The 26,383-nt window shown below is 44.9% G+C and overlaps 2 protein-coding genes across 3 annotated transcripts in view; one reads left to right on the top strand and one right to left on the bottom strand.

Annotated features, from left to right (window-relative positions):
• Window positions 1–2,127: 2,127 nt before the first annotated feature.
• On the top strand, window positions 2,128–20,240 carry ENAM (enamelin). 2 transcript variants are annotated; one of them, XM_079959203.1, is made up of 10 exons: window positions 2,128–2,333; window positions 7,799–7,887; window positions 8,212–8,282; window positions 8,382–8,426; window positions 10,151–10,192; window positions 10,978–11,325; window positions 12,617–12,658; window positions 14,139–14,189; window positions 14,744–14,785; window positions 15,933–20,240. In XM_079959203.1, exons 3-10 carry the CDS (start codon window positions 8,229–8,231, stop codon window positions 18,654–18,656), a joined length of 3,348 nt encoding a protein of 1,115 aa, XP_079815329.1. In that variant the 5' UTR covers window positions 2,128–2,333; window positions 7,799–7,887; window positions 8,212–8,228; the 3' UTR covers window positions 18,657–20,240. The 2 variants fall into 2 exon arrangements, with proteins under 2 accessions (XP_079815329.1, XP_079815330.1); XM_079959204.1 differs by lacking the exon at window positions 2,128–2,333 and having other exon boundaries at window positions 7,483–7,887.
• Window positions 20,241–21,846: 1,606 nt separating this feature from the next.
• Window positions 21,847–26,383, bottom strand: part of LOC307206428 (uncharacterized protein) — a 35,578-nt gene continuing 31,041 nt past the window's right edge. The window contains exons 7-9 of the mRNA XM_079959707.1: window positions 25,489–25,619; window positions 23,439–23,609; window positions 21,847–22,024 (exon numbers count right to left, since the gene is read on the bottom strand). Coding sequence (XP_079815833.1) covers window positions 21,899–22,024; window positions 23,439–23,609; window positions 25,489–25,619 — 428 coding nt within the window. The 3' untranslated portion in view covers window positions 21,847–21,898. The remainder of the gene's footprint in view (window positions 22,025–23,438; window positions 23,610–25,488; window positions 25,620–26,383) is intronic.

Below are 26,383 nucleotides of genomic sequence, written 5' to 3'. Positions count from 1 at the left end.
CCAGGGGGGCTCCCAGTGCCCAAAAAGCGTGGAGGCATAGCCACAGCCAACCAAGACAGGGCTCCAGCGGCCAGCTCCTTCTCCTCCTGCAGCAGAGGGAAAAGAGAATTGACACCAGGAGGAGGTGTCACTGGCCATTGAAGCCACGCAGCCACCACATTTGGCTCCCCGCTCCAGCTCCCCCCAATGTCCTGACATCACACACAAAACACTGGGACATTGGGACATCACACGTGTGACACTGGACCCCCCCCCAATTGGCCTGGCACCTCTGGATGACAGGATCCACAGGGGCAGCAGATTCCGATGTAGATCTTCATTCCCCGCTTGCTCCTGATCTAGATCTTCACTCACTCACTCACTCCTTTTTCCCTGGCGAGAGAGGAGGGATGCCATTTTGTGCTTCGCCTCAGGTGCCAAAATGTCTTGCGCCTGCCCTGACTGGCTGTGCCTGCAGTTTTTGAAAGCGTGAGCTTTAAAAATAATTGCATTAAAAAAAACAAAAACCTGCTGACCAATTCATCAGAGGTATGTTTTTAGTAGATTAAAGTGTTTTTAATCCAATGAACTAATCAATTAAATACCGTAGGGCTGAACACATTATTTACCCATTGTGAACAGGGACTATTCCAAAGAGTACATTCAGCATCCATCCATAATTGCATATGGTACTGGTGAAAATCACTTGTTTTTCGATCAGGAAAAACAAACCATGAACCTGGGTTTGGACATACCACCCAGCCAGACCATGGTTTGTTTCCCAGCAGTGTGGTAGCAGCAGGAGTGGGGGAAGAAGATAGTGCCCACAATTTCAGCAGCTTACGCCACCATGCTAAAAGTTTTCATTTAAACCATAGTTTAGTATAACTACGGTTTAAAGTGATGCACAAATAAGGCTATAGGGCTGCATAGGCTTATATGGATGGATGCACATATAGCAGTGCATATTATTTACTATGCTTTACTAGCTTGATACGTAAATTATTTGATTTCTGTAAAACAGTGCTTTCTCAAAGCTTCTTTTTTCCAATGCAATTCACGAACCCTCTTTCGATGCAAGTTTAACTATTATTTGAATATGGTCATGTAGTTTCTTGAAGTTGCTGTTCCAAGGCTACACTTCTATATCCATTTACCTGGGAGTAGGGATGGAGGAGAAATTCAATTTTGTTTGCATTGTATGTAATTTGCATTTCTCAAGGCAACACATGAACCAAAATGCACCCATCCCCCAGATTTTAGCCACCCTTTGAAATTTATACTTCTGTGAAGTTTGCAATGCAGTTCTCTGGTCAAGTAATGGGTGCACACCAAAATATACACACGAGGATAATGTGTGCATAAAATACGTATATTAGAAAATAACATACAAAAATGCATTATACAAGGGGTAAAAAGGTAAAGGTAAAGGTACCCCTGCCCGTACAGGCCAGTCGTGTCTGACTCTAGGGTTGTGCGCCCATCTCACTTAAGAGGCCGGGAGCCAGCGCTGTCCGAAGACACTTCCGGGTCACGTGGCCAGCGTGACGAAGCTGCTCTGGCGAGCCAGCGCAGCGCACAGAAATGCCGTTTACCTTCCCGCTATAAAGCGGTACCTATTTATCTACTTGCACTTAGGGGTGCTTTCGAACTGCTAGGTGGGCAGGAGCTGGGACCGAAAGATGGGAGCTCACCCCGCCATGGGGATTCGAACCACCGACCATACGATCAGCAAGCCCTAGGCACTGAGGTTTTACCCACAGCACCACCCGCGTCCCCATACAAGGGGTAATTGGTTGCAAAAATATGCACATTAACAAAACCGCATACAAAACTGTGTTTATTGGAAGAAATTCACACTAAAATGCTGACAATTTTTCATAACGATCTGAAAAATAAAACCTCACAAAGTACTGCAGAAATATGAAGAACTCAGTTTAAGATTAGGAAAATGAGAGAAAGCAGAAATGACAGCTTTGTCCATCCCTATTCAGCAATAAGCTCCACTGAACCCAAAGGGACTTACTGCTGAGAAGACATGTATAGGATTGCACTGTAAGCTTTTCCTCCCCATGACTTGTTATTAAACATAATAAGAGACTTTGAGATTTGGCAGCTCCTGTAATAACATATGCAAGACCTTACATACAGTATCAACTGCCTGGCTGTAGCCTAGAGTGACGTCAAATGTCTCACGAGCACTGATTGGCTCCAACCTTGCAAAAACAACATTTAAATGTTGCCCTGCAGATGATTTTAGAATGGAGAGCAAATTGCTTCGATTTTCAGTCTTAAGTTGTTTTCCCCCCTCATCCCATCTCAGGATCCCAAGAATGCTTCCCCACATTTAAGAGGTAATTCTATTTCATATGACTCCCCTTCATTTTGATTTTTGAAATTTGCGTTTTACTTTGCTAAAGAGCATAATGGTTGATTAATTGAAAAAGGAACAACGAGCAATCAGAGACCGTGTGATGTATTAATTGATGTGTCATTTTTTTCATTACTTTGCAAATACTGTGCAACAAAATAGATATTGCTTTAGATTTAAAATCATAATAATAACAACAGCACAGTCCAATCAGAGTTATGTGACAAGTCCCACTTATTCCCACAGGAGAGATTTAAACATTCATCCATGGGACCTACTAATGTAGGAATAAATCCAATCAAACTCAGTGGGGCATACTTCTATGTAGACAGGTATAGGTTTGCACTGTAAATCAATGTTAAAAAAGGCAGTGGGGACCCAATCCAACATGCAGTTGGGGCTATCTAAAAGCGAAAATTCTCAGGTATGGCATTTGCCATGCTTCTTTTTACTGTATCAACTTTGTAAATGTCAGTAATTTGCCTTTTTAATTTAAACTGTTTGAAAACAAGGATGGTTGGTGATGTGATATTTCTTGGGATTTTGTTGTAATGTACATTGCCTGATCTTCCCAATGTCTATTGTGTATGATACAAAATATTTAGATTTTTTCACTGTGTTTTGAGATGTGCAACCCAATTCTGTTTTAAAATATTAATAAAGCTCGTTACTTCTATCTATATGGTACAGTGGTACCTTGGGTTACAAACACCTTGGGTTACAAACACTTCAGGTTACAGACTCCGCTAACCCAGAAGTAGTACCTCGGGTTAAGAACTTTACCTCAGGGTGAGAACAGAAATCAGCCACCGGTGATACGCCGGCAGAGGGAGCCCCCATTAGCTAAAGTGGTACCTCAGGTTAAGAACGGTTTCAGGTTAAGAACGGACCTCCGGAACGAATTAAGTTCGTAACCAGAGGTACCACTGTAATGCGTTCATTTTTTAACCTAAAAGATGGAGTTGTCCACAGTAGCAGATCTGATGTGGAACTTCTGCTGGGGGTAAATGTGCATAAATGTCCCTAGGGGCATGTGTTAATCTTTTCTGCGTGATCTCTAGATTTTGCAATGTTCTGCTTATGCAAGATCTCTTAGGCTCGCAGACTAGAGAGGCTAAACTTCTACTCCAGCTGTGGACTTACTTTCTCCTTGGGGCAGGGTGTGGGGTGTGAACAGTGCCAGATTTACGTATAAGCTAAACAAGGCTATAGCTTAGGGCCCCACTCTCTTGCCCCCACAAAATATACTTCTTCTTAATTGTATCTCACTATGAATATACTTCTTCTTAATTGTATTTCAGTTCAACAAATGGCTTTAGATGCCTCTTACAGTGGTACCTTGGTTTACAACCATAATCGGTTCCAGAGGTCTGGTTGTAAACTGAAACAGGTTGTAACCCAAGGTGTGCTTTCACCAATTGGGCCTCAAATAAAAAAAGGGGTTGTAATAATAAAAAAATGGGTTTAATCCAAAAAAAGGGACACACACTTCTGGGGTTGACATGGTTGTAATCCAAAATTGTCATAATCCAAAACGGTTGCAAACCAAGGTACCACTGTAGGTCCATAAATCACCATATAGCATATATTGAACACAAAAAACAGTGACAATTTGTTGTCGACAAAGGACAGCTAGACTTATAAAGGACCCCATTACCTTCAGTAGCTTAGGGCCTCATCAAACCTAAATCCGACCCTGGGTGTGAAATAGCAAAGGCATCATATCTCCCTGTACCGCTTCTGGAAATATATTTATCAAACACTGTATAGTCTTATATACCCACTACAGTGGTACCTTGGGTTAAGTATTTAATTCATTCTGGAGGTCCGTACTTAACCTGAAACTATTCTTAACCTGAAGCACCACTTTAGCTTATGGGGCCTCCTGCTGCTGCCGCGCCGCCAGAGCACAATTTCTGTTCTCATCCTGAAGCAAAGTTCTTAACCTGAAGCACTATTTCTGGGTTAGCGGAGTCTGTAACCTGAAGCGTATGTAACCTGAAGCGTATGTAACCCGAGGTACCACTGTACATCCAGGTAACAAGTGCATTTACCTGAATGGAATCAAACCAACGAAAACACATGGATCAGATGACCATGTTGTCAATAGACTCAGAGTGCCCAGAGCTGCTGGGGAAACCCAGTCAGATGGATGGGGTACAAATAATAACCATTATTTAAAGGAGGCAACCATCAGTTGGCTGTAAATGCCAATTCAGAAAGGGTAAAAAGACAAGAAATTAAACAAGTTGTGAAATTATGAACTGGGGGTCGGCCACTGAAGGCGCCTGGGTGAGAGAGTTTCAGTTGGTCCTCCAGATGGCAACTCCAAGGCAAGAGAAGTGTGTGGTGACAGACTGGCCGCTGTGGAGATTGAGCTTTCTGGCAGTCCACTTTATGGAATGGGGGAGGGACTTGGGCCACCACCCTCAGCCCTGCTCCCAATTGAAGTCATGGCTCACTTCTGTAATTACTGGGGTTTTTTATCATTTGTATTGTTGCTTTATACTATTATGCTGCACATTTTTAAACAGTATACCACCTTGGGGACAGAAAGGAAATTCGTAAATTATTGTATAACTAGTAAATGAACTGGCCACTGGTCCCATCACCTCCTGGCAAATAGAAGGGGAAGAAATGGAGGCAGTGAGAGATTTTACTTTCTTGGGCTCCATGATCACTGCAGATGGTGACAGCAGCCACAAAATTAAAAGATGCCTGCTTCTTGGGAGAAAAGCAATGACAAACCTAGACAGCATCTTAAAAAGCAGAGACATCACCTTGCCAACAAAGGTCCGTATAGTTAAAGCTATGGTTTACCCAGTAGTGATGTATGGAAGTGAGAGCTGGACCATAAAGAAGGCTGATCGCCAAAGAATTGATGCTTTTGAATTATGATGCTGGAGGAGACTCTTGAGAGTCCCATGGACTGTAAGAAGATCCAACCTATCCATTCTTAAGGAAATCAGCCCTGAGTGCTCACTGGAAGGACAGATCCTGAAGCTGAGGCTCCAATACTTTGGCCACCTCATGAGAAGAGAAGACTCCCTGGAAAAGACCCTGATGTTGGGAAAGATGGAGGGCACAAAGAGAAGGGGATGACAAAGGACGAGATGGTTGGACAGTGTTCTCGAAGCTACCAGCATGAGTTTGACCAAACTGCGGGAGGCAGTGGAAGACAGGAGTGCCTGGTGTGCTCTGGTCCAGGGGGTCACGAAGAGTTGGACAAGACTAAATGACTAAGGAAAAAGTAAATGAACAACCATGGTTGAAATGGGTTATTATGCTACACATATATAATAGCAGCGCTGTCTCTGAGTTCAGAGCAGCTTAAAATTGTATGGGGCAACTCCGGCCAGAGTCTTAATAGCACAAGGATGGAAGAACGAAGAAAGCCCGACAAAAGATCAGTGGCAAGGGAAATTGATGCACTATGCGGAGTTGGCGAAATTGACGTACAAACTGCATGACAAGGACAACTGTGACTTTAAAGAAGAATGGGAACCTTTTACCAAGTACTTAAATAAACAACAAAATGAACTGGACTCCTTGGCAGATTTTGAATGAACATACACAAATTTATTGTTGCTAATATAATAGATGGATAACTGAAGGATCTTTACATTTTTGCGACGTGCAGAGAATTGTTGTTGTTGTTTAGTCGTTTAGTCGTGTCCGACTCTTCGTGACCCCATGGACCAGAGAACGGCAGGCACTCCTGTCCTCCACTGCCTCCCGCAGCTTGGTCAGACTCATGCTGGTAACCTCGAAAACACTATCCAACCATCTCGTCCTCTGTCGCCCCCTTCTCCTTGTGCCCTCCATCTTTCCCAACATCAGGGTCTTCTCCAGGGAGTCTTCTCTTCTCATGAGGTGGCCAAAGTACTGGAGCCTCAGCTTCACAATCTGTCCTTCCAGTGAGCACTCAGGGCTGATTTCCTTCAGAATGGAGAGGTTTGATCTTCTTGCAGTCCATGGGACTCTCAAGAGTCTCCTCCAGCACCATAATTCAATTCTTCGGCGATCAGCCTTCTTTATGGTCCAGCTCTCACTTCCATACATCACTACTGGGAAAACCATAGCTTTAACTATACGGACCTTTGTTGGCAAGGTGATGTCTCTACTTCTCAAGAGAAGTGCAGAGAATAATATGTATTAAAAAATCAGAGAGAGAAGCTGAGGGAAGTCATGGGGGGGGGGAGGGTATGTGGGTGAGGGAGGGGGAAGTGGGGGAAAATATAATGAAGATGATTTGTTGGAATAATTTGTTATGTGAAAACGGTTAAATTAAAAAAAAAAAAAAACTGTGTGGGGCAACTCAGCCCGCACTCTAGAATGTGTGCATGCATGCACACACATACAAGAGAGAGAGAGAGAGAATGTCTTATATGTGGGACATACAATAAAGTTAATTCAGGAGGGTTTCCACACACATGGGGAAGGAGACAGAACTTCCTACAGCCTGCCAGGTCCAGGACAGTCAGGGGGGAAGAGTTGGGTGTCTTCTTCCCCCCCTTCCTTCCCGGTATAACTTTCTAGATCGCCACCCTCCTGTTGCTTTCAGCAGGAGGAAAATACCCATGCCAGCTGCAAGCCAGAGGAGTAATGGTGATGGACCTTTCTGCCACCCCAATGAGGCACTTTCCACTAACAGGGCAGGGGGGGAATTCACAGGATCAAGCAGCCCCACAGCAGACAGTCTGGAAAGATACAACTGCTCCCTAAAGCATTATTTAGCAGAAACCTATTGCAGTGGTGGTGGCGCTGTGGGTTAAACCACAGAGCCTAGTACTTGCCGATCAGAAGGTCGGCGGTTCGAATCCCCACGACGGTGTGAGCTCCCATTGCTTGGTCCCTGCTCCTGCCAACCTAGCAGTTCGAAAGCACGTCAAAGTGCAAGTAGATAAATAGGTACCGCTCTGGCGGGAAGGTAAACGGTGTTTCCGTGAGCTGCTCTGGTTCGCCAGAAGCGGCTTAGTCATGCTGGCCACATGACCCGGAAGCTGTATGCCAGCTCCCTCGGCCAATAAAGTGAGATGAGCGCCGCAACCCCAGAGTCTTTCACGACTGGACCTAATGGTCAGGGGTCCCCTTTACCTTTTTATTGCAGTAGTGGGGAACAGCTGGCCCTCCAGATGTTGTTGCAGCCCCAGCTTGCATGGCCAATTACATGCTGCAGAGGAAATTTGGAACACACAACTCTTGGGGTCTCGCAGGTGGCTCTAACGAGTGTTTTTTGGAGGCTGTGCTCTCGTGAGAGCCAAAACAGGACATCCCAGGATCCAGTCAGAGGCTGGGATGGCTTCTGTAATTCTGAGATGCCCCGTTGAGGTGTATGTAATAATTAGGGGTGACAGGAGTTGGAGTCCATCCTCACCTGGAGGTTCACAGGTTCCCCACCCCTGTGCTTGGCAATTATAAAAAATAACTGTCCTGCGATTCTCTCAGGTGTCGTTTGTGGGGCGTCTTCTTACGCAGTGCAGTTCTGAGGCTCCATGGTAAAGCAGACGACGTTTTCAAGAGATAGTCAACATCAGGTATGCCAGGATCTGTTTGCTGAGGTATGCCAAAATCTGTCCCTGCTTCACTTCCAATTATTCTACGTATCTTAGAACTAGGCTATGTCAGTCTTCCATAACCTGGTGTCTTAGGTAGGTTTGTATTAACATGCAGGCCACACAAATGTCTCTTCCACCCCTAGTCATGTAACCAGAATGAAGACTAGGCTGCTGATTTGCAGTAAAGAACGCCTGAAGATGCCCACTCTTAAAATTATTGCATGATAAAATCAAGGCAGTGTGCTAAAATGAATGGCCCAATATATGTGATGGACTGTTGATTGTGTGTATGTTTTTTTATAGGCCGGAAAAGGTGAAGGATGAAGCTAACCCTCCTGTATCTTTGCCTCATGGGCACAGCTTTTGGCATGTCGGTGAGCATTTCAGACCCAGCCAATTTGCTAGGCCTCCCCCCTTTTTAATTTTCCTCTGTGTGATCACTCAGCACCACTTTTTCTTTGTTTCTACCGTAGCTGCGCAAACCCCGTAAGGCGGGATTTGGAAGTAAGAGTGAAGAAGTAAGTAAATTTCCTTCCATTTTTCTCATTCAACCAGATTTATCCAGCTCTGTATTTCCAGCGGCTACTCTGTCCCCCAATAATCCAAGCCCCTCGCAGGTGGTTTAGTCTGTTTCAACTAGTAAACACTGCTTCATCGTAATGGAGCACCCTGACTCAGAGATGGCCAAAGCCAGAGGCGAATAAAGGGGAAGGACCATAGCGGCAGAGAAAGTCTGAGATTCAATCATTGGCATATCCAGGTCTGAATCTATACAGATATTTAGAAAAACGCTGCTTTTTAAAAAAAAAACGTAAAATATATATGGAATTTGCCATTAGCTCACCAGCGCCACCTAAGGTTACATTTGTATAATGCACTTAAAACATATTTCCAGCTGTATAGCTGAGTCCTAAGTATGGCTAGGAAAAAACCCCGCCTGAAATTCTGGAGAGTCCAACTCACCTCTGTTCCATTGTATATACACCCCGTCCCCAAAGAGAAGCAACAGTCTCACACACTCTCTTATGCAAACATTTTCCCTTGATGTACTCAACATCTGGCAGCATTAGAGTGGCCAGGTGAAAAACAGAACAGGACAGGACTCTTGCACCTTTGTTTGTTGTGTAGAAGACTGAAACTCAGCAGGTGTAGCTTGTCAGGTGGTAGTGGTGGGGTTTTGAGCCCTGCCTTCTTTTACCCCTGTCAGGGAACTGCCATCGGAGCCAGAGGTGGAGGGAAGGCTCCAGAGCGATGCCGGAGAGGGTCCCAGCAGGGAGAGAGGCAGTCCATCTGCTGGGGAAGGAAATCAGTGTAACACCAGGGGTGAAGGGGGGCAGATGGGGGAATCGGAGAAAAGGCTCCAGGACTCTTCACCGGAGACCAGTGGGGAGAGCACGGGTACTCCGCTGCCCACACCCTCCCTGCGCAGAAGACTTCCGCGCAGGGAGAGTAGGAGGAGACTTGGGGTCAAAGAACTTCTTTGCTGGAAGAAGTTTAAGAAACGCCCACTGACGGATTCTGCCAGCGACTGAGACAGCCACGAGTGCAAGGCTGTCCTGAGAGAAAGGGTTCAACCAGGCAACCTAGCCAGGAGTGGCGGCAACGTACGCACGAGCAACCCCCTTAGAACCATTACAACCCCTGTCCACCCTAGGCAGAATTCCTCCGTTCCTCCTCCAGAATTCAAATTTGCCCATTTCAAGTTTGTCTGTGTACAGCTGTAGTTCTCAGCCTATTGTCTAGGGCCCAGGGGTCAGCAAGCTTTTTCAGCAGGGGGCCGGTCCACTGTCCCTCAGACTTTGTGGGGGCCGAACTATATTTTTTTTTGGGGGGGGGGGAATGAACGAATTCCTATGCCCCACAAATAACCCAGAGATGCATTTTAAATAAAACACATTCTACTCATGTAAAAACATGCTGATTCCTGGACCATCCGCGGGCTGGATTTCAAAGGCATTTGGGCCTGATCCAGCCCCCAGGCCTTAATTTGCTTACCCATGGTCTAGGCAGCTCTGAAAACAAGTGAGGCTCGGCAGGCTTGGAAAATAATTTATCACTTCCAGAATTTTGAAATGACTGACAGGATGCGGGCCAGGGATAATTTACCCTCCCACAGTGCTAGTGAAGCCAGTGGGACTAGAATCAAGTTGATTCAATTGAAAACCGGTTCTGTTTAAATACTGTTGTTCATGGAGAGCCAGATTCAAATGAAACACATTCTGACAGGTATCTTTCTTCACAGATGATGCAGTTTGGCCCATATGGCTACATGAATTCCCCACAAGTAAGTTCACTCTTTTCTTGGTTCTTGAAACATACACTTTCTATACTTCAGTGGATAGCTCAGTCAGTAGACCATGAGACACTTAATCTTAGGGTTATGGGTTCAAGCCCCACATTGGACAAAAGATGCCTGCATTGCAGAGAGTTGGAATAGATGATCCCTTTCAACTCTATTATTCTATGATTTTATTACATGTTTTTATTATTATTTCTTTATAATTTGTACCGCACCCATCTGACTGGATTGCCCCAGCCACTCTGGGCAGCTTCCAACACATACCGTATTTTTCGCTCTATAAGACGCACCAGACCACAAGACGCACCTAATTTTTGGAGGAGGAAAACAAGAAAAAAAAATATTCTGAATCTCAGAAGCCAGAACAGCAAGAGGGATCGCTACGCAGTGAAAGCAGCAATCCCTCTTGCTGTTCTGGCTTCTGGGATAGCTGTGCAGCCTGCATTCGCTCCATAAGACGCACACACATTCCCCCTTGCTTTTTAGGAGGGAAAAAGTGAGTCTTATAGAGCAAAAAATACAGTATTTAAAAACATGAACATCCTGCCTTGCCACTAAGGATCTCAATGCGGCGTATATGGCTCTCCTTCAATTTATCCTCATGACAACCCTGTGAGGTAGGGTGGAGGGAGACCCAAGGCCATCCAACGAACTTCATGGCAGAGAAGGTATTTGAACCTGGGTTTCACTGGTCTTAGATCAACACTCCAGTCAGAAATGCTTTCTCACTATGTGCTGCTTTTATTTCTCTTTTATTTATCACATTTCAGCTGGCTCATTTGGCAGCTTCTTTATATGGCTACCGCTCGGGTTTCCCGCAGATGTTCCCCCAGCAGCCTATGTTGCCCCAGCAGAGATTTCTCCTCTGGCCACAGCAGACACCAGTGCATCAAGTCGCCAGGCTGCCTCCACGCAAACCTCACCAAACTCCAGTGGCCAGGCAGCCAAACATCAGGCCACAGCCAAGGCCGCAGTTAAAACCACAACTTCCGAGGCGTCCGCAGCCACAACCACGATTACAGCCGCCACCAAAGCAGCCACAAAATACCTACCCTTCTCAGACTCACCAACAAGTGCTGGTTCATCAACCCCAAAGGGGGAAGCAGCAACAGCCTCAGGTAAACAAGCAAGTTTGATCGGGGGGGGGGGGCTGAATTGCTCCAATGTCCCCAGCATTTCACTGTCTGCCAGTGCAAGGGATCAGCAGGGACGGCCCTATCATTAGCCAGAATGAGGGATCTGCTTCAGGCAGCAGATGTTGTAGGGCAGCAGTGGAAGCCACACACACACACACACCGCTTCCCTCTGTTGGAGGACAGAGCTGTGAGTTCCACACAACCTTTCCTGAAGCTCCTAATATAATTTGTTTTGCTCAGGTGGGTGGCGGATTATGCTGTCCCATTGAAGTAAGAGCCGGCTGCCAGTCCAGTCAGCTCCTGTACATGGGCCAGGGCTGAGAGGAGGTGCCATATTGACCTTTGCCTTAGGCAACAATATGTCTTGGGTCAATCCTTGCCTTCAACCCTTACTCCCATCGCTGCATTTGCAGGTCAGGGAAAGAAGCTGCAAATTTTCTACTTGTCACAAAATGTTAGGGTGACCCCTTGGCCTACTTTACGGGGGGGGGGGGGGCGTTCTATATTTGAAGGCATTCTCTATTTGAAGGACTGCTCTGCCCGTATATGGGTTAAAAATAAAGAACCCCAAGATGGGAGAGCTGTGGCCTTGAAATTAGTATTTGGATGGCAGACTGAGCTGGCACCAATGTCACTTGGTCACAGTCTTCCCGCTGTGGGGAGATTCACTTTCTCTCTATGCAAATTACAAAAATTATGTCTAAATTGTGCCCTCTTTTGCCCATGTGTAAGTGGCCCCCCAAAGACACAGGAAAAAGACACAGGTGGCAACCCTAGTTTTCATTTTTAGGCTATGATTATAGGGCATACGCATCAGAAAGGAGGGGTATGAGGGGAAGAAAAATGAGAGCATGTGACTTACTGCACATGTGCCAGCACTGGACTGTACACACCATACGTTTAAAACGCATTTCCCCCCACAAAGCATCCCAGGAAATGTAGTTTGTTAAGGGAGCAGCATGGGGGTAAACTACAGTTCTCGTGTTTCTTTCGGGAAGGGTGCATGTCTTAAATGTATGGTGTGAACACAACCTTAGTTTTGGACATTTTCCACGTTAAAGGGGGGGAATGTGTTATGTGGTGTCAGGCAAACCAACAGAACAGAAGCTACTCTCAGTGGTCATTTTAGCAAAACAATGATAGCTGGAAATGTAGGTGGAATCACACTATTCTTTTTTATTGTAATCATTACATAGTGACTGGGTTTTTTGGGGGTTTTTTTGCAGGGAGTGTTAGATTTTGTCATAATGACACCTTCTCTTTCCCTCTCCAGGTATTCCCACCACAGCAACAACATCCTTGGCACTTCCCTCAGGTGAATGGATGTTCCTTGTTTTACACACGCAGAGAACTTTTAAGGGCTACAGTTGTGGGGTATTTTTTTTGTTTTTGATTAAAAAGGACTTCTGATTAATAGGCCAGCAGATCTCTCCTTAAAATAAAAATGCTTCTAAGTTAAATTCTTCTAAATTCACAGGTGGAAGATGCTTTCTCAGGGCAGCCAAAGCTTTATCTTCTCAAACATGGGAGGAAGTGCTTAGAAACTCATTTTGGCATTAAGCAGTATATTGATGGATTCATTAATATCATTAACTGCCAATAATCATACTTTTGAAAATGATCCCCATTGTGACACGTATTTACCTTATCTGAAAGAATGCCTACCCCCTCTGCAGTGTCGTCAAGTCAATACTGTATGCAGATTGAGCTGATCGCTGAAAACTCACATGGTTAATCTACTAAGATTTCTTCAATGGATTTGTTGCCAGCACCACAACAGCATTGGTCCAATGCACGCTTCCTCACAGATCTTTGTGATTTTTGTTTACATAGGAAGACAAGCGAACCACCAATAAATCAGAAACCACGCCTGTGGTTGGGTGATTTTGGGGAGATTCCATGTAAAAATTATGCAGTTCCATGTTTTTGTACCATGAAAACAATGGGAAACACCAGATCTGTGGTTCTTATGGTAGAGTTAACAGGTGCCAAAATGATCTGTCATGTGATGGGAGGGTGGAAGGAAGAATCCATGAAAAACTTAAGCAGTTTCAGGGGGCTGCATTTTTTTGTATCATTGTGTCTCCTAGATCTCTCCCCATTCTCTCTTATCTTCTTGGTCACTCTGATGCTGTTCAGATGCTCTGATCTCTGAAAAGCACTTAGAGCTAGAAGCGGAAGTGGGAATTGGTGCTGACCTGCTGGGAGCCTGAAGGGCCCTGCCCTGCTACTCTCCACCTGGCTTGGGATGGAGCCTCACAGGCTCCATAAAGGAGTGTTGCTGCTGCTCCTCAGCAGAGAGGGCCATTTTTGTTTTGTTTGTTAAAAAAATGCTGTTATTTTTTATCTATGTCATTTTAAATTGTGATTGATATTAATGCGCCAGAAGTGGTTTAGTCATGCTGGCCACATGACCTGGAAAGCTGTCTGTGGACAAACGCCGGCTCCCTTGGCCTGAAAGCGAGATGAGCGCTGCAACCCCACACTCGCCTTTGAGTGGACTTAACCCTCCAGAGGTCCCTTTACCTTTTTAACATTTTTACCTAGATTTTATGATTTATGTGGAAATTGTTTTCAATTTCATAGTGTACTTTTGATGTGTTTTATTTATTGTGTATGACTTTTGTTGTGTTGGTAATTACATAAATCTTGTCATGTTGTAAGCCGCCTTGAGCACTGATTTAACTATGGAAAGGCGGTATACAAATAAAAGGATGGATGATGAATGGAATTGGTGCCACTTCCTCGTTAAATTACAATTATGCTAACGTGGCTGTTTTTCTTCTGCATTGTAGATGTTTGGTCATGGAGGCTTCCAACAACAACCATTTGGTCCATATCAGGGAGTAAGATATTCCATTTAAACGCTTCGGGGTAGTGGGGACAATTTTGGGGACCACTTAGCTCTATCCCATAGCTAAAGTGGCTTGTTTAATCAGGAATGATTGATTGACAATGCCTTTGTCTGAATTCTATTAGTATCACCATGGGCTGCTAGGGATTGTGTTATATTCTTAAGATTATGGATGTTTTAATTGTGTTGTTGTGGTTCTGAAAAAGTTATAAAACTAAATAAACAAGCCCTGTGAAACTAATATAGATCCATACAGTGAATCCAAAATGCTGTTGATTCTTCCATTAGAAATATAAAGAAACGAATTCAGTAGAACAAAGGGGGAAGAAGTTAAGCACTTTTTGTAGTGTGGTGGGTGGGTATGAATCTGTCCCTCATTATTCATCAGATAGCTCGTGTCTGAGAAGCGAGGGAGAGTCTTGCAAATTTCAGCACATCATGTGTGCTTAGACACTGGTCTTTATGTTTTAGAATAGCTAAGCAATCTAATTTCTATGCCCTCCCCGCAAAGTCTATCCAAACTTACTCGATTTTCTTTTTCTCCAGCGTATGCCATTTGGACAGCCACCTGCCAGCAATGAAGAAGGGGTAAATACAATTTGATATAATTGGGATGGTGTGAGCTAAACTGTATATGAAGCTGCAGGAAAGAGGACGTCTGAGGCATCCTTCTACATTCTCCTGCTATAATGTTCACTTGGGAGCCCTCCCTTCCCTTGACCTTCAGGAAGGTCAGGATGCACAGACCACATGGCTTTAATCTTTCCTGATTCTAGTTCAACAAACAAGATGAATTTTAACAGGGAGAAATGTAAAGTATTGCACTTGGGCAAAAAAAAATGAGAGGCACAAATACAAGATGGGTGACACCTGGCTTGAGAGCAGTACATGTGAAAAGGATCTAGGAGTCTTGGTTGACCACAAACTTGACATGAGCCAACAGTGTGACGCGGCAGCTAAAAAAGCCAATGCAATTCTGGGCTGCATCAATAGGAGTATAGCATCTAGATCAAGGGAAGTAATAGTGCCACTGTATTCTGCTCTGGTCAGACCTCGCCTGGAATACTGTGTCCAGTTCTGGGCACCACAGTTCAAGAAGGACACTGACAAACTGGAACGTGTCCAGAGGAGGGCAACCAAAAAGGTCAAAGGCCTGGAAACGATGCCTTATGAGGAACGGCTAAGGGAGCTGGGCATGTTTAGCTTGGAGAAGAGGAGGTTAAGGGGTGATATGATAGCCATGTTCAAATATATAAAAGGATGTCACATAGAGGAGGGAGAAAGGTTGTTTTCTGCTGCTCCAGAGAAGCGGACACGGAGCAATGGCTTCAAACTACAAGAAAGAAGATTCCACCTAAACATTAGGAAGAACTTCCTGACAGTAAGAGCTGTTTGACAGTGGAATTTGCTGCCAAGGAGTGTGGTGGAGTCTCCTTCTTTGGAGGTCTTTAATCAGAGGCTTGACAACCATATGTCAGGAGTGCTCTGATGGTGTTTCCTGCTTGGCAGGGGGTTGGACTCGATGGCCCTTGTGGTCTCTTCCAACTCTATGATTCTATGATTCTAGTGCTCAGAACTGCTAAGTGATGAATGCAGTTCTGAGGTCAAGGCCTTTAACCCACAGTTAAAATAACTTTCATAATTCTATTAACAATAACATTTCATTCACAATTGCTAGTAATTTTATTGCATTGGGTGGTATCAAACTATTTTACTCTCTTAATTATATTTGTAGACCCCCTATTATGGATATGGCTACCTTGGGATGGGAGGCAGAGCTCCGTATTCTGAAGAAATGCTTGAGCAAGACTTTGAAGAGGCAAAAGAAAAGGAAACCCCTAAAGAGAGCCCAACAGCTGATCCTGCAACCAACTCAACGGTCTTGGAAACAAATTCAACCATCTCTAATCAACCAAGCCAGGCAGTGAATGGCACTGCTTCTGGGCTCAGCTCAGCCGGCAATGGGGCTAATTCGCCAGGTCTTGAGAGGAACTTGCTCAGTGGAAATGGGATCCCAACACCGTCACCCACGGCTCATGTGTCGGCAAGGAACGGAGCAACATGGAATGGCATTGATCCCTCAAGTCAAAGGCCTCCATCTCCAGATGTCAATGCCATTCAAAGCTTTCCTTCAGGGGGGCAACAACCCCCAGGGTATGGTGCACATGTCTATAAGCCCCAACCAGATATGAGAGATACAAGGCACAATGCTTTGATTTCTAGAGGAAACCCCTCTACCCAAACTGAAAACCCAAAAAATTCCTTGACTTATGGAGAGTACTCTAACCACAGAGGCAATCTCCAGAATACAAACAGCAACCCTCCCTCAGTAAACAATAGACCTAACTTATATGAGCAACAAGGGCAACCCCATTATCTTGAGAGGAACCCATCAGGTCAAAGAGAAAGAGTGCCTTTTCCTAGTTCTGATCCACAAGGCCAGTGGAATAAAGTTCCAGTCTACAGGGATAACGGTCTAAATCATTCCCCATCTGAAGGCCGTTCCCTGGACCCACAGTTTAATACAGCAGGACAAGTTGAGGATGTCTATAATGAAAGAGAATACACTGAACGGCATCAGCCTTCTGGAATGCACCGAACAAGCACATTTTCCCATCAGGAAGCATTCTCAGCCACAGGCAGAACTCCATTTGAAACAGAAGCCCGGCAGTATGAGTGGAAGGAGAAGCCTTTTATTCATCCAGATCGTGAAAGAGAACAATTTCAATCTTCACAAAACCGGAGGTGGAACAACCAAGAAGATCCACAGGTCTTCCGAGGTGCTCCTCCCAGGTATAACTCAATGTATTCATCTGGTTCTTTTCAACGAACGGGACATGCCGCTTACTCTGAAAGGGCTCTCAATGGCCAACAAACCCATTCCTTTTATCCCAGAGGATGGGAGGATAGAGAACATTCACCCACAATGAGCCCAGCAAACCAAAGAGAAAGTCCACCGTATTCTCCAGATTTGCCTTCAAATCAGATGCAAAGAAACACCTATCACAGAAACGTTCTGCAGGAGCGTGAACCATATCCCAGGCAAAACCCATGGACCCAAGAAAAACAGGTGCTTGACCTTGACAGAGAGTACAGAAATCCTCCATACAATCCAACTCAACACCATGCATATCCAAAATATTCTATGGAGAATCCAGCCAACCAAAGAAGTAATTTGCCATATGAGGAAATTAACCGGTGGTCTCCAGAAGAACATTCTCCAGTTCGTGGCACAGAACGCTTGAGACAAACAGAAAACACCCCATATCGCATGAACAATGCATTCGGACCCAGAGAAAGGAATTTGGAGAACCAAGCACCACATTCTCCATTACAAAGCGGCACTCTTCTCCAAAGCAGAACACAGTATCCTGAAAGAGATGTTTGGGCCCCCCAAATGGTGGGCCCATCTGCTCCGAAAGAAACTTCGTCCTACTTTGATACCTACCCCACAGACTTCAGGAAAAACCCAGCGCATGCTGAAGACACAGAGGGAGCCATGCATGGGAGAGCACCAATCTCCAGTATTGATATTGCAGAAAGAAGACATCATTCTGACACACTGAGATACTCAGGTGATTACCCAAGAGAACCCAGAACTGTCACCTCACACACAACTGACAGCCACCTGTGCTGCGCAGGTGACTCCCCAGTGCCAAGAGAGAACTTACTGGCACCACTGCAAAGTGCTCCTCGTTTCCAGTTTGCTTCATGGGAGCAAAAAGGAAGTTCGACATATCCAGAGAGCAACCATGCAAAACATGCCAGGGATGCCCCTTACCCAGCCGGCATTCAGTCTAATCACAGGGATATATCTCTGAAGACTGGGAAAACACAGTCACAGAGAGAAAACTTGGATGTATTTGGAGAGGAAATAGCAAGCCTACAGACTGGTCCACCGTGCTCCAAATCGCACCTAAGAAAACAGAATGAACCTGAAGCCAACTATGAAACTGGCCTCCCTGCACCTAGGAACACACCTTGTTATGGAAGCAGCATCCGAGGTGACGGACACAATGTCCTTGCTTGGATCGTGGGGGAAAATCAGTCCAAAAGAGAATCTGAAAGGGCAGCTTCTATGAAGTTTGTTCCTGAAAATGTACCACCGCCACCTCAAGGGATCAGAAGTGCAGCTCATGATGGTGAAGATGTTAGAAAAGGAGAACTTGCAGCACTTGGGTTCAAGAGGACTCCATGCTTTGGAAGCTGGTTAAAGCAGTATTTATCCAGCACGGGAGCTCCATCTGGTGATCAGCAGCACAATCAGTTTTATCCAGATAACCCATTGCCCACCAGGAAGCCAAACATCATGGTGCCACCTGTACCACAGCCAATCTCTAGTACTGATCCATCTCATGATATAGAAGAAGCACCATTGAAATTCAGATCCCCGGAAGAAGAATTGGTTGAGCAAGCAAAGGAAAGGACACCGGACTGTTTACTGTTCCCAAACAAATGAAATGCTAAAGAACCTACTTTTTTCAAGTTTGGAAAACAGCATCTCTAAAAAATGACAATGGCATGCTCATTCAGAGCACAGATGCAGGAAAATGAAACGTACATAACTGCATAATTACAAAGAGGGGGAAATAACAGCTGAATTGTGTAGATAGTTTGTGCATGTGCATAATGTAGGTCATTTGGTATTGGGTTTTTCAAACCTCAGCTGGCATTTCACCCTTCAACATTCTAACCTTCAACCTTTCTTCTGGCTTTCTGTAGGACTCAACCAAAATGGGCTCCCGAAACTCTCTAAAACCTAAAGTTACCAGATTCCCCCCCCCCAATAAATCCAGGAACACTTTTCAACTTCCCCATTCCAGGGATGGATTTTGTCAGGGGACTAATTTGTAAATCAAAGGACTGTCCCCGGGAAACGGGGGTATCTGATAACCTTACTATAACCTGTTTGCAGAGGATGGTGAAATTCTTATTAATATATTTCAATTTATTATCTGCCTTCACCATCAGGTCCCAGGGCGGGTTACAGTACTTTAAAATTCAATATTAAAAACAATTTAAAACAAATTATGGCCATAGGGATAGGTGGGGGTGGGGAAGTTATTTCCCTAAATATTCTCTTGGAAGCATGCAGAATTCAAATGGAGAGAGAGAGAGAGAGAGAGAGGGAGATGGACTATGTACTTTTGGCAGGCTTCTCCCCTTCAGACCTTCCCTCAACATGTTAGTAGTGTGGGACTGGTATGAGATGTCACAATATGCCCATGTTGAGTGTGTGCAATCCAGCTGGCTCTCTGAATAGGGCCTTATGTATATGCACTAAGCCTTTTCCTTCCCTGCTGGTTTCACTTTGCACAATGCTTTTCAAAACGGCAACACCATCAACGTTATGGAAATATCGGCACAGCTTTTCCTTACTGGGCTACAAATTACTTGTTTGAAACAAATGTAATCTTCCCCTTCTTTTCTGAACATTTACTTGACATTAAAGTGCATTTATTATGGACACTTTTCCTCCCTTCATGTCTGTGTGGCGCGTTTTCCTGGTTCCATTTTGCTCCGTCTCTCATCGCAGAAGATGCCAATTAAACTGTCACAAGTTTAAAGAAGTTCAGAATTCAAAACTGGCAGGGTTTAATGGTGCTCTTAAAATAGCATAATTAACCAGCTTCCAAGGAAAACAGCAGTCTCTGTCGCTTCACCAGTGATATGATGTAATATAGTCCCGGAGACAGCAAAGTGGTTTAGTACTACCTTAAAGCCAATTAAATGTAAGAGGTGCTGATTTAATCCAACAATAGAAGTACCAGGATGTCAGGTTACATGGGGATAATGGTCCTCTCTGTCCTTCAGAAGGCAATTAAAATGTTATTTAAGCACACGGGACACTAAATGCACAGGAACACAGGAAACTGCCTAATACATAGTCAGGGAGCTGGCCCATCTACCTTGCTGCCCATCTACCAATCTGCTACAGTGACTGGTAACAGCTCTCCAGAGTCCTGGGCAGGTGTATTTCTCAGCTGTATCTGCAGATGTTGGGGACTGAACCTGGGATATTGGACATACCAAGTGTGTGCTTTGCCCCAACAATGCACACACAGAGCTGATTTCAATGGACTTAGTTAAACCTAAAGGTGGACCGGTCTAGCCTATTCTGCCTTGGATGTCTTGCATTAAGGCATTATCCTTTTGATACATGTTGTCATGAACACACCTGCCGCAAGTAGAGAAACACAGCATGTGTTAGTAAGCAGTCAGACACCTGGGAGCAGCCCTCCTCCCCCAACACAGAATGGAATGTTGATAAGGAGTTAGCATAGAGTGGGAGGGTGAGAAGTCAGCTCGCTCAAGAAGCACTAGTAGACTTGCAAAGCAGGAGGAATTAATCATCTGAGCCCAAAGAGTTGACATATGGGAAAGGTCGCAAACCTATGTGACATATGGGGCAGGAAGCAAACCCAGAAACGTAAGTGTCATAGGTTCAGGATATTCTGCAGAACCAGGAGGCATTCTTCAGAAGGGTCAACTGATTCATAAGCCGTGGATGTTTGGTTAGATGTCCGAGGCTAATTGTTTGCATTGCAATAAATCTTCAAGCTAATTACGACTTGTGCGCTGTGTTATCAAGATGGCAGCGTGGGCTCCTGACACATGTCCCCAAATGGATGTTTGGAGTAAAGGTGGGTTTTGTGTCTGAAAACTGGGTGGCTGCTGCCTGCTTCTATGCATGTCTCAATGGGTTTAATGAGACTTATGCCCAGGGGTACCAACTTGAATCAAATATGGAGGGGAGGTCAGCCCTGCCCTGCATAATCGATCACATGAGGCGGTGCACTGACACCATTTGAATGGCAACATGCATCAACTTTCTGCAATCCTTTGTGTGGCAGGGGGCCATTTGAAGTACTTGGACACACACACTCCAGGGTAATGAAGATGTAGGTTGATGAAGTGAAAAAGAGGGTCAGGCTTCTGTAGCTTTAATTGTTGAGTGAATGAGATGATTTCAGCAGGTGTAGCTTGCATGAAAAGCTGCACCTGCTCAAGTTCCATCTACTACACAACTGTGAAAGTTGCCCGTTCCGTTTTCCCTATTGCAACTCATTAAATGCCAAGGTTCCAGCCACCTCTAGCTCAAGCAAGGCCTGTGGGCTGGATGCAACCCTTGACATCTCTCCATCTGACTCTTGGGAAGAAGCAGGCGCTTAGGGGCAGAGCATCTACTTTGCGTGCAAGAGGTCAATCCCTGACATTTCCAGTATGGACGACACTGGGCTGGGTGGCCAAATGGTGAAATTGAGGATGGAAAGAGGTGTGTGTAGACAACTCTGACTTTTGCCTTTCTAGAATGGAACTCTACAAAAGTATGAGTCACATCTATTGCTCCACCTACTTTTGCCTATTGTCCCGCCCCCCCACCCCACTGCAGAGGTTTTCAACCTTTTTGAGTCCACGGCTCACTTGACCAACTGCATTCTTTCTGCAGCACCCCTGTGGGGCTCAGGAGCCCAGTTACATCCCCCCTTGCTTGCAGAGCTGGCAGCCTCTCACCCTTTTTCAAAGACCCTTCTTTGTGGAGTGTTCCTTCAGCCTCCTCTCTCATCCCCTCTCCTGCCACCCCTGGTCTCTAAGCTGCCCTCCCTGCCCCAAAGAGAGGTGCCTCCTCACACTGCCCCATAGGAAAGCTAACCCACCCTGTCTTAAAACAACTATCCTCTCCTAGCAAATATATATATATTAAAAGCTCAAGTGGAACACTTCGTTACAAATGTCTACATTGCCACTTTCTCGCAGGGCTGCTTGAAGTATGGGAAGAGGAGCTCCTTGACATGCTCTGTGCCAGCTCAGTAACATTTTCAGGATCTGCACATAAAAACAAGAGGGGAGCAAAATATTACCCTGAACCTTTCTCAACAGCTATAGAAAAGCAGTAAAATCTTATGACAGTCATATGGTTGGTTTTACCATATAACTACCATATACTATCTCATATATCAGTATCTGTATCTGTTCATTTCACTTCATTAGCCTCAAGCCTGCTGGTTTGCGAGAAAGTGAGGGGCACTTCCTCTACAAACTGATGGGCTTGTGAGGGAGCCTTGCTGCTTAGTGGCACTTTCTTTGTATGCAGAAGCCCCTAATTTCAATCCTTGGCATCTCCCAGCAGAGTTGAGAATATCCCTGGAGAAACTCCAACAGCTAGTATAGATTGGGTTCAGACCCTTTTGCTGGACTACAAACTCCCATCAGCCCTAGTAGTAGTCCTAGTATCTGGTAGTCCATGCCCAATGGCAAGGGATTATGGGAGTTGCTGTTCAACTATGTCTGGAAGGCCCAGGTTCCCCACATCTGTACTGAGTTAGGTGGACCAATGGGCTGACTCTGTCCGAGGCAGTTTCCCTATGTTCATTACATTACAAAACCAAGCAGTCTTTCAAAGAAACATTTGGAAGATTCTGTGCTCCTATAGGAAGTTCATAAGACCAGAGCTATGGACTGGAAATCCCAGTTGCTTCCAATCTTGTCACAGTAACCATGCAAAGGCAAGCCAGCTGTTCTGATCTTCTAGGAAGATAACTCAGGAAAGGACTTCAGCCCTGTGGTTGGGGACTCTGACAACTAAGCATGCAGCATGAGCCCCTCCTCATGAGTTAGTTCCCCAAACGTCCAAGCTCCCTCATGTAATCCCACACTGGAAATACCAAGAGGCACACAAGGAGGATGCTGAATGTCAGAGATGCACACATTTCCAAGCTAGCACACGGCCTCTTTGAGTCCACTCCACTCTCTGTTATGGGGCGTACAGCTTCAGAAGTCATCAACTCCTCCATCAGGACAGGAGGTAGAGATGTGGAACCCATGGTCCTCCAGATGTTACTGCTCTCCAACTCTTGTTGTCCCTGACAATGCTGTTTTGGGCTGATAGGGTCTAAGAATATCTGGAGGGCCACAGGTTCTCCATCTCTTCTAGAAGACCTTATCTGAATGCCACACTCTCTTGAAACAACATGGGCTGTATGGACATCTTGCTGCCAGCTGGGCCCCTCTGGATTATGCTTAGTGCCCAAGTATCCTGCCACTGGAACAGGCAACTTCCTTATCACTTCAATACATGGCTTTCTCCACCAACCTAACAGGTATGCCACTCTTTGTCTTTCAATATGGCTGTTGCATTTTTATTATAATTACTGCATGTTCCCCAACTCCTGACTAATTTGCTTTTGACACTTGCAAAAGGTTCCACACCCATCCACACCATACACCAAATCTGACTTACTTGGTCCTTTGTTTTCCCATGCTCATTCCCCAAATGGAAGTTGTCCTTCTCTGTAATGCCAAGCTTACTAGCAAGAAGCCTCCAGTTTCTTTTCCTTGTGGCTATCTCTGTGGCCACCTTAACAAGTTGCAGGTCACTCAGTCCTTCTTTATCCTGAATATCTGCAGTGAACTGCAAAAACAAAGTGGATTATTAGAGAACTGCATTCCATGGGTGAGCCACATGGTCTTTGATGGACTCAGCTTCTGGTTAGAACTTTATTCTGATTGGTTAACAACATAAAGTTATATTTTAAATGACCTTGCTAAGCAGAAACCCATTAAACTAAACAGTAGCCATATTATAAAAACTTCTGGGGAGTTATCAGGTTTGCATCTAACAGCCTTGTATATTTCTCTTTTGCTCCCTTCACACTCTGTGAAAAGACAGAGCATGTAGAATGATGTACAGTGGTACCTCTGGTTACAAACTTAATTCGTTCTGGAGGTCTGTTCTTAACCTGAAACCATTCTTAACCTGAGGTACCACTTAAGCTAATGGGGCCTCCTGCTGCTGCCGCGCCACCAGTGCGCGATTTCTGTTCTTATCCTGAGGTAAAGTTCTTAACCTGAGGTCAGGGCCGTCTTAACCATTCGCGCCAGGAGTGCAGAGCACTCGGGTGCCGGGCTCCCAGGGGCGCCAGGCCGAGAGTCTGGGGCCTGAGAGTTGGAGTCTGGGGAAGAGCCTACCCGTCGGAGCACAGAAGCAGGCTCTTCTGCTGTTGGCGGCTCTGCGCCATGAATTCAGGGGCAAGCAAGCCAGTGAAGCTCTGAGGCGGCTGGCCAGCCGGCTGGCTCCACCCTCCTGCGTGCCTGGGATTGGCGTAGGGCCATGGAGAGGCCCGCCCAGCGCATGCTGCTCACACCACGAGGCGCCCGGCTTCACTCAGTCATCGATACTGAGGCTTCAGGCTGGCTTGTTGCGCTGGGCGGGGGGGGGGGGCGCCAGGAGGATCTTTGCACCTCGGCGCCGCATATGCTTAAGACAGCCCTGCCTGAGGTACTACTTCTGGGTTAGTGGAGTCTGTAACCCAAAGTGTTTGTAACCCAAAGTGTTTGTAACCTGAGGTAACACTGTAATAGGGCTGTGCTTCTGGCCCTGCCCAAACCATGTGCAGCTCCTCCCATTCATATCATTCATGAAATTGCGTTGGTGCCTCTGCATGTAGTTACTGGCTTCCTTAGCTTCTGGAACCTCACACAGTAGATGACAGGGACAAAGGGAGAAACAGGTGTGTGTCTGGGCAGGTCCAGATGTGTGGGCTCACTGCAGCTTTCTCAGCACTTTGTCCCTTCATGCAAGTAACTGTTGGCTGCTTTTGGGCAAAACGGTTGGTAACATCTCGCTTTGGATCACAAGACAAGATGGCATCCAAAATGCTATTTCAGAATCCGCTGAGTTCTCTTTAAAAGCTATGACTCCATAGGAACAGGTCAAGAGTCTACATGGACATAGTACTGGGATTTCCACAAGATTTGAGACATGTTCCATATGCTCCCCATGCAAACAGCCCTACCTGCCATTTCTAGACTACTGCATCTCAAGCCCTCGGGTCAGATTAAGTGTGCTTCAAATAGATACACAAATCAAAAGCAGGCGATTTAGAATTTATACAAAATTGACAATGATCAAAAGCATCCAATTTAGAATTGCACTCTCTCTCATGCACATCCTTCTGAATTAATTTGATCTTTCAAAAGCCAGACCAATAAGAATGCCATTCAGAAGGCTGCTAAGCCTTGGCATTTTGCAGTTCTCTGTATTTAACAGATACGAGCTTTGCAAATATGTGGACTTATTAGAATTCTGGAAAGAGATGTTGACTGTACTCATATTGTTGGTTGGATGCAGAGATATTAAAAGTCCAACAGATATAATCTGTGCATATTTTTTAATATAGATTGGTAACCACTTTCTTTTCTCCCACAAATTATTATTATTAGTGAAAAGTGACAACTTTTTTTTTTAAAAAAAAGGAATATCTTAAAAATAAATCATAATGTCTACTTACACTCAGATAAGAAGTAGGATGCTCAATTTGTGTCAGATTTGGAGGTATTATTGGAAAATCTAGCATAGATTTGACTATTTCTTCTGAAAAGGATAGAACCCAGGCAACAAACATATCTTCAGAGATATACCCTAAGGAGAAAATGTTCTTCTTACATTAATGCTATTTATCTGCAAGATAATGGGTGCCATCCTGTAACTGAAGTTACTAAATACTCATCAGTGGCAGCCCCACACAGAGCACATAACTGTAGCCCAGTATGGAAGTTCCCAAGGCATCATGGATATTCTACTACTAGGGAAGGTTGGTTTTAAAATGTGCTCTAATCCAAAGCTCTTCAGATATTCAGAGCTGGAGAAACGACTCCTAGGATGAGCAGGACTCTCTATTCACTGAATTGTTAGGGGCAATAGCTGCACATGAGTGCAATGAGGATGGTTACATATTTTTATCTGGAATTGTCATGAATAGGGAAGTCCTTGTGGATGCAGGAAAGCTATTTGCACACTGGGGTTCTGCGTAGAGAATAGCCTCTGGATCGCAGAGTAATTTATGTATTTACATGCATAAATACTTACTGCAAATTTATGTATGTAAAGAACCAGCAGTGACGATATATGATGCTTTGGTTTTAAAATAATAAACACGATCAAGCCATAGTTAAGCACTTTTAAGCCCCATTGGTTTCAGTTGGGAGAAAGTGAGTATATTCTTAACTGTCTCATTGGGATTAACAGGAACAGCTTGACTTCAGTTGAGTCATGTAAAAGCAAAATAAACCTGGAAACCACATCTCTTTGCAAACTCCCCCTCATTTCTGTTTGCCACATAACGAAGAATCCACAAGATGGTGCTGTGTCACATCCTTTATGAAAAAAATACATTGTTTTTGATC

The sequence above is a fragment of the Podarcis cretensis genome, assembly GCF_951804945.1.
Source record: "Podarcis cretensis genome assembly, chromosome: 17".
Taxonomy (NCBI): Eukaryota; Metazoa; Chordata; class Lepidosauria; order Squamata; family Lacertidae; genus Podarcis; species Podarcis cretensis.
Note: the sequence above shows the minus strand (reverse complement) of the source record. Positions and strands in the feature narration are given on the sequence as shown.

What these genes read in the sequence shown, in the direction of transcription:
- ENAM (XM_079959203.1), top strand. Translation starts at nt 8,229, where the DNA reads ATGAAGCTAACCCTCCTGTATCTTTGCCTCATGGGCACAGCTTTTGGC. An exon ending in TTGGAAGTAAGAGTGAAGAA is followed by an intron (nt 8,427 to 10,150) that starts GTAAGTAAATTT and finishes CTTTCTTCACAG; the next exon opens with ATGATGCAGTTTGGCCCATA. An exon ending in ATCCTTGGCACTTCCCTCAG is followed by an intron (nt 12,659 to 14,138) that starts GTGAATGGATGT and finishes TCTGCATTGTAG; the next exon opens with ATGTTTGGTCATGGAGGCTT.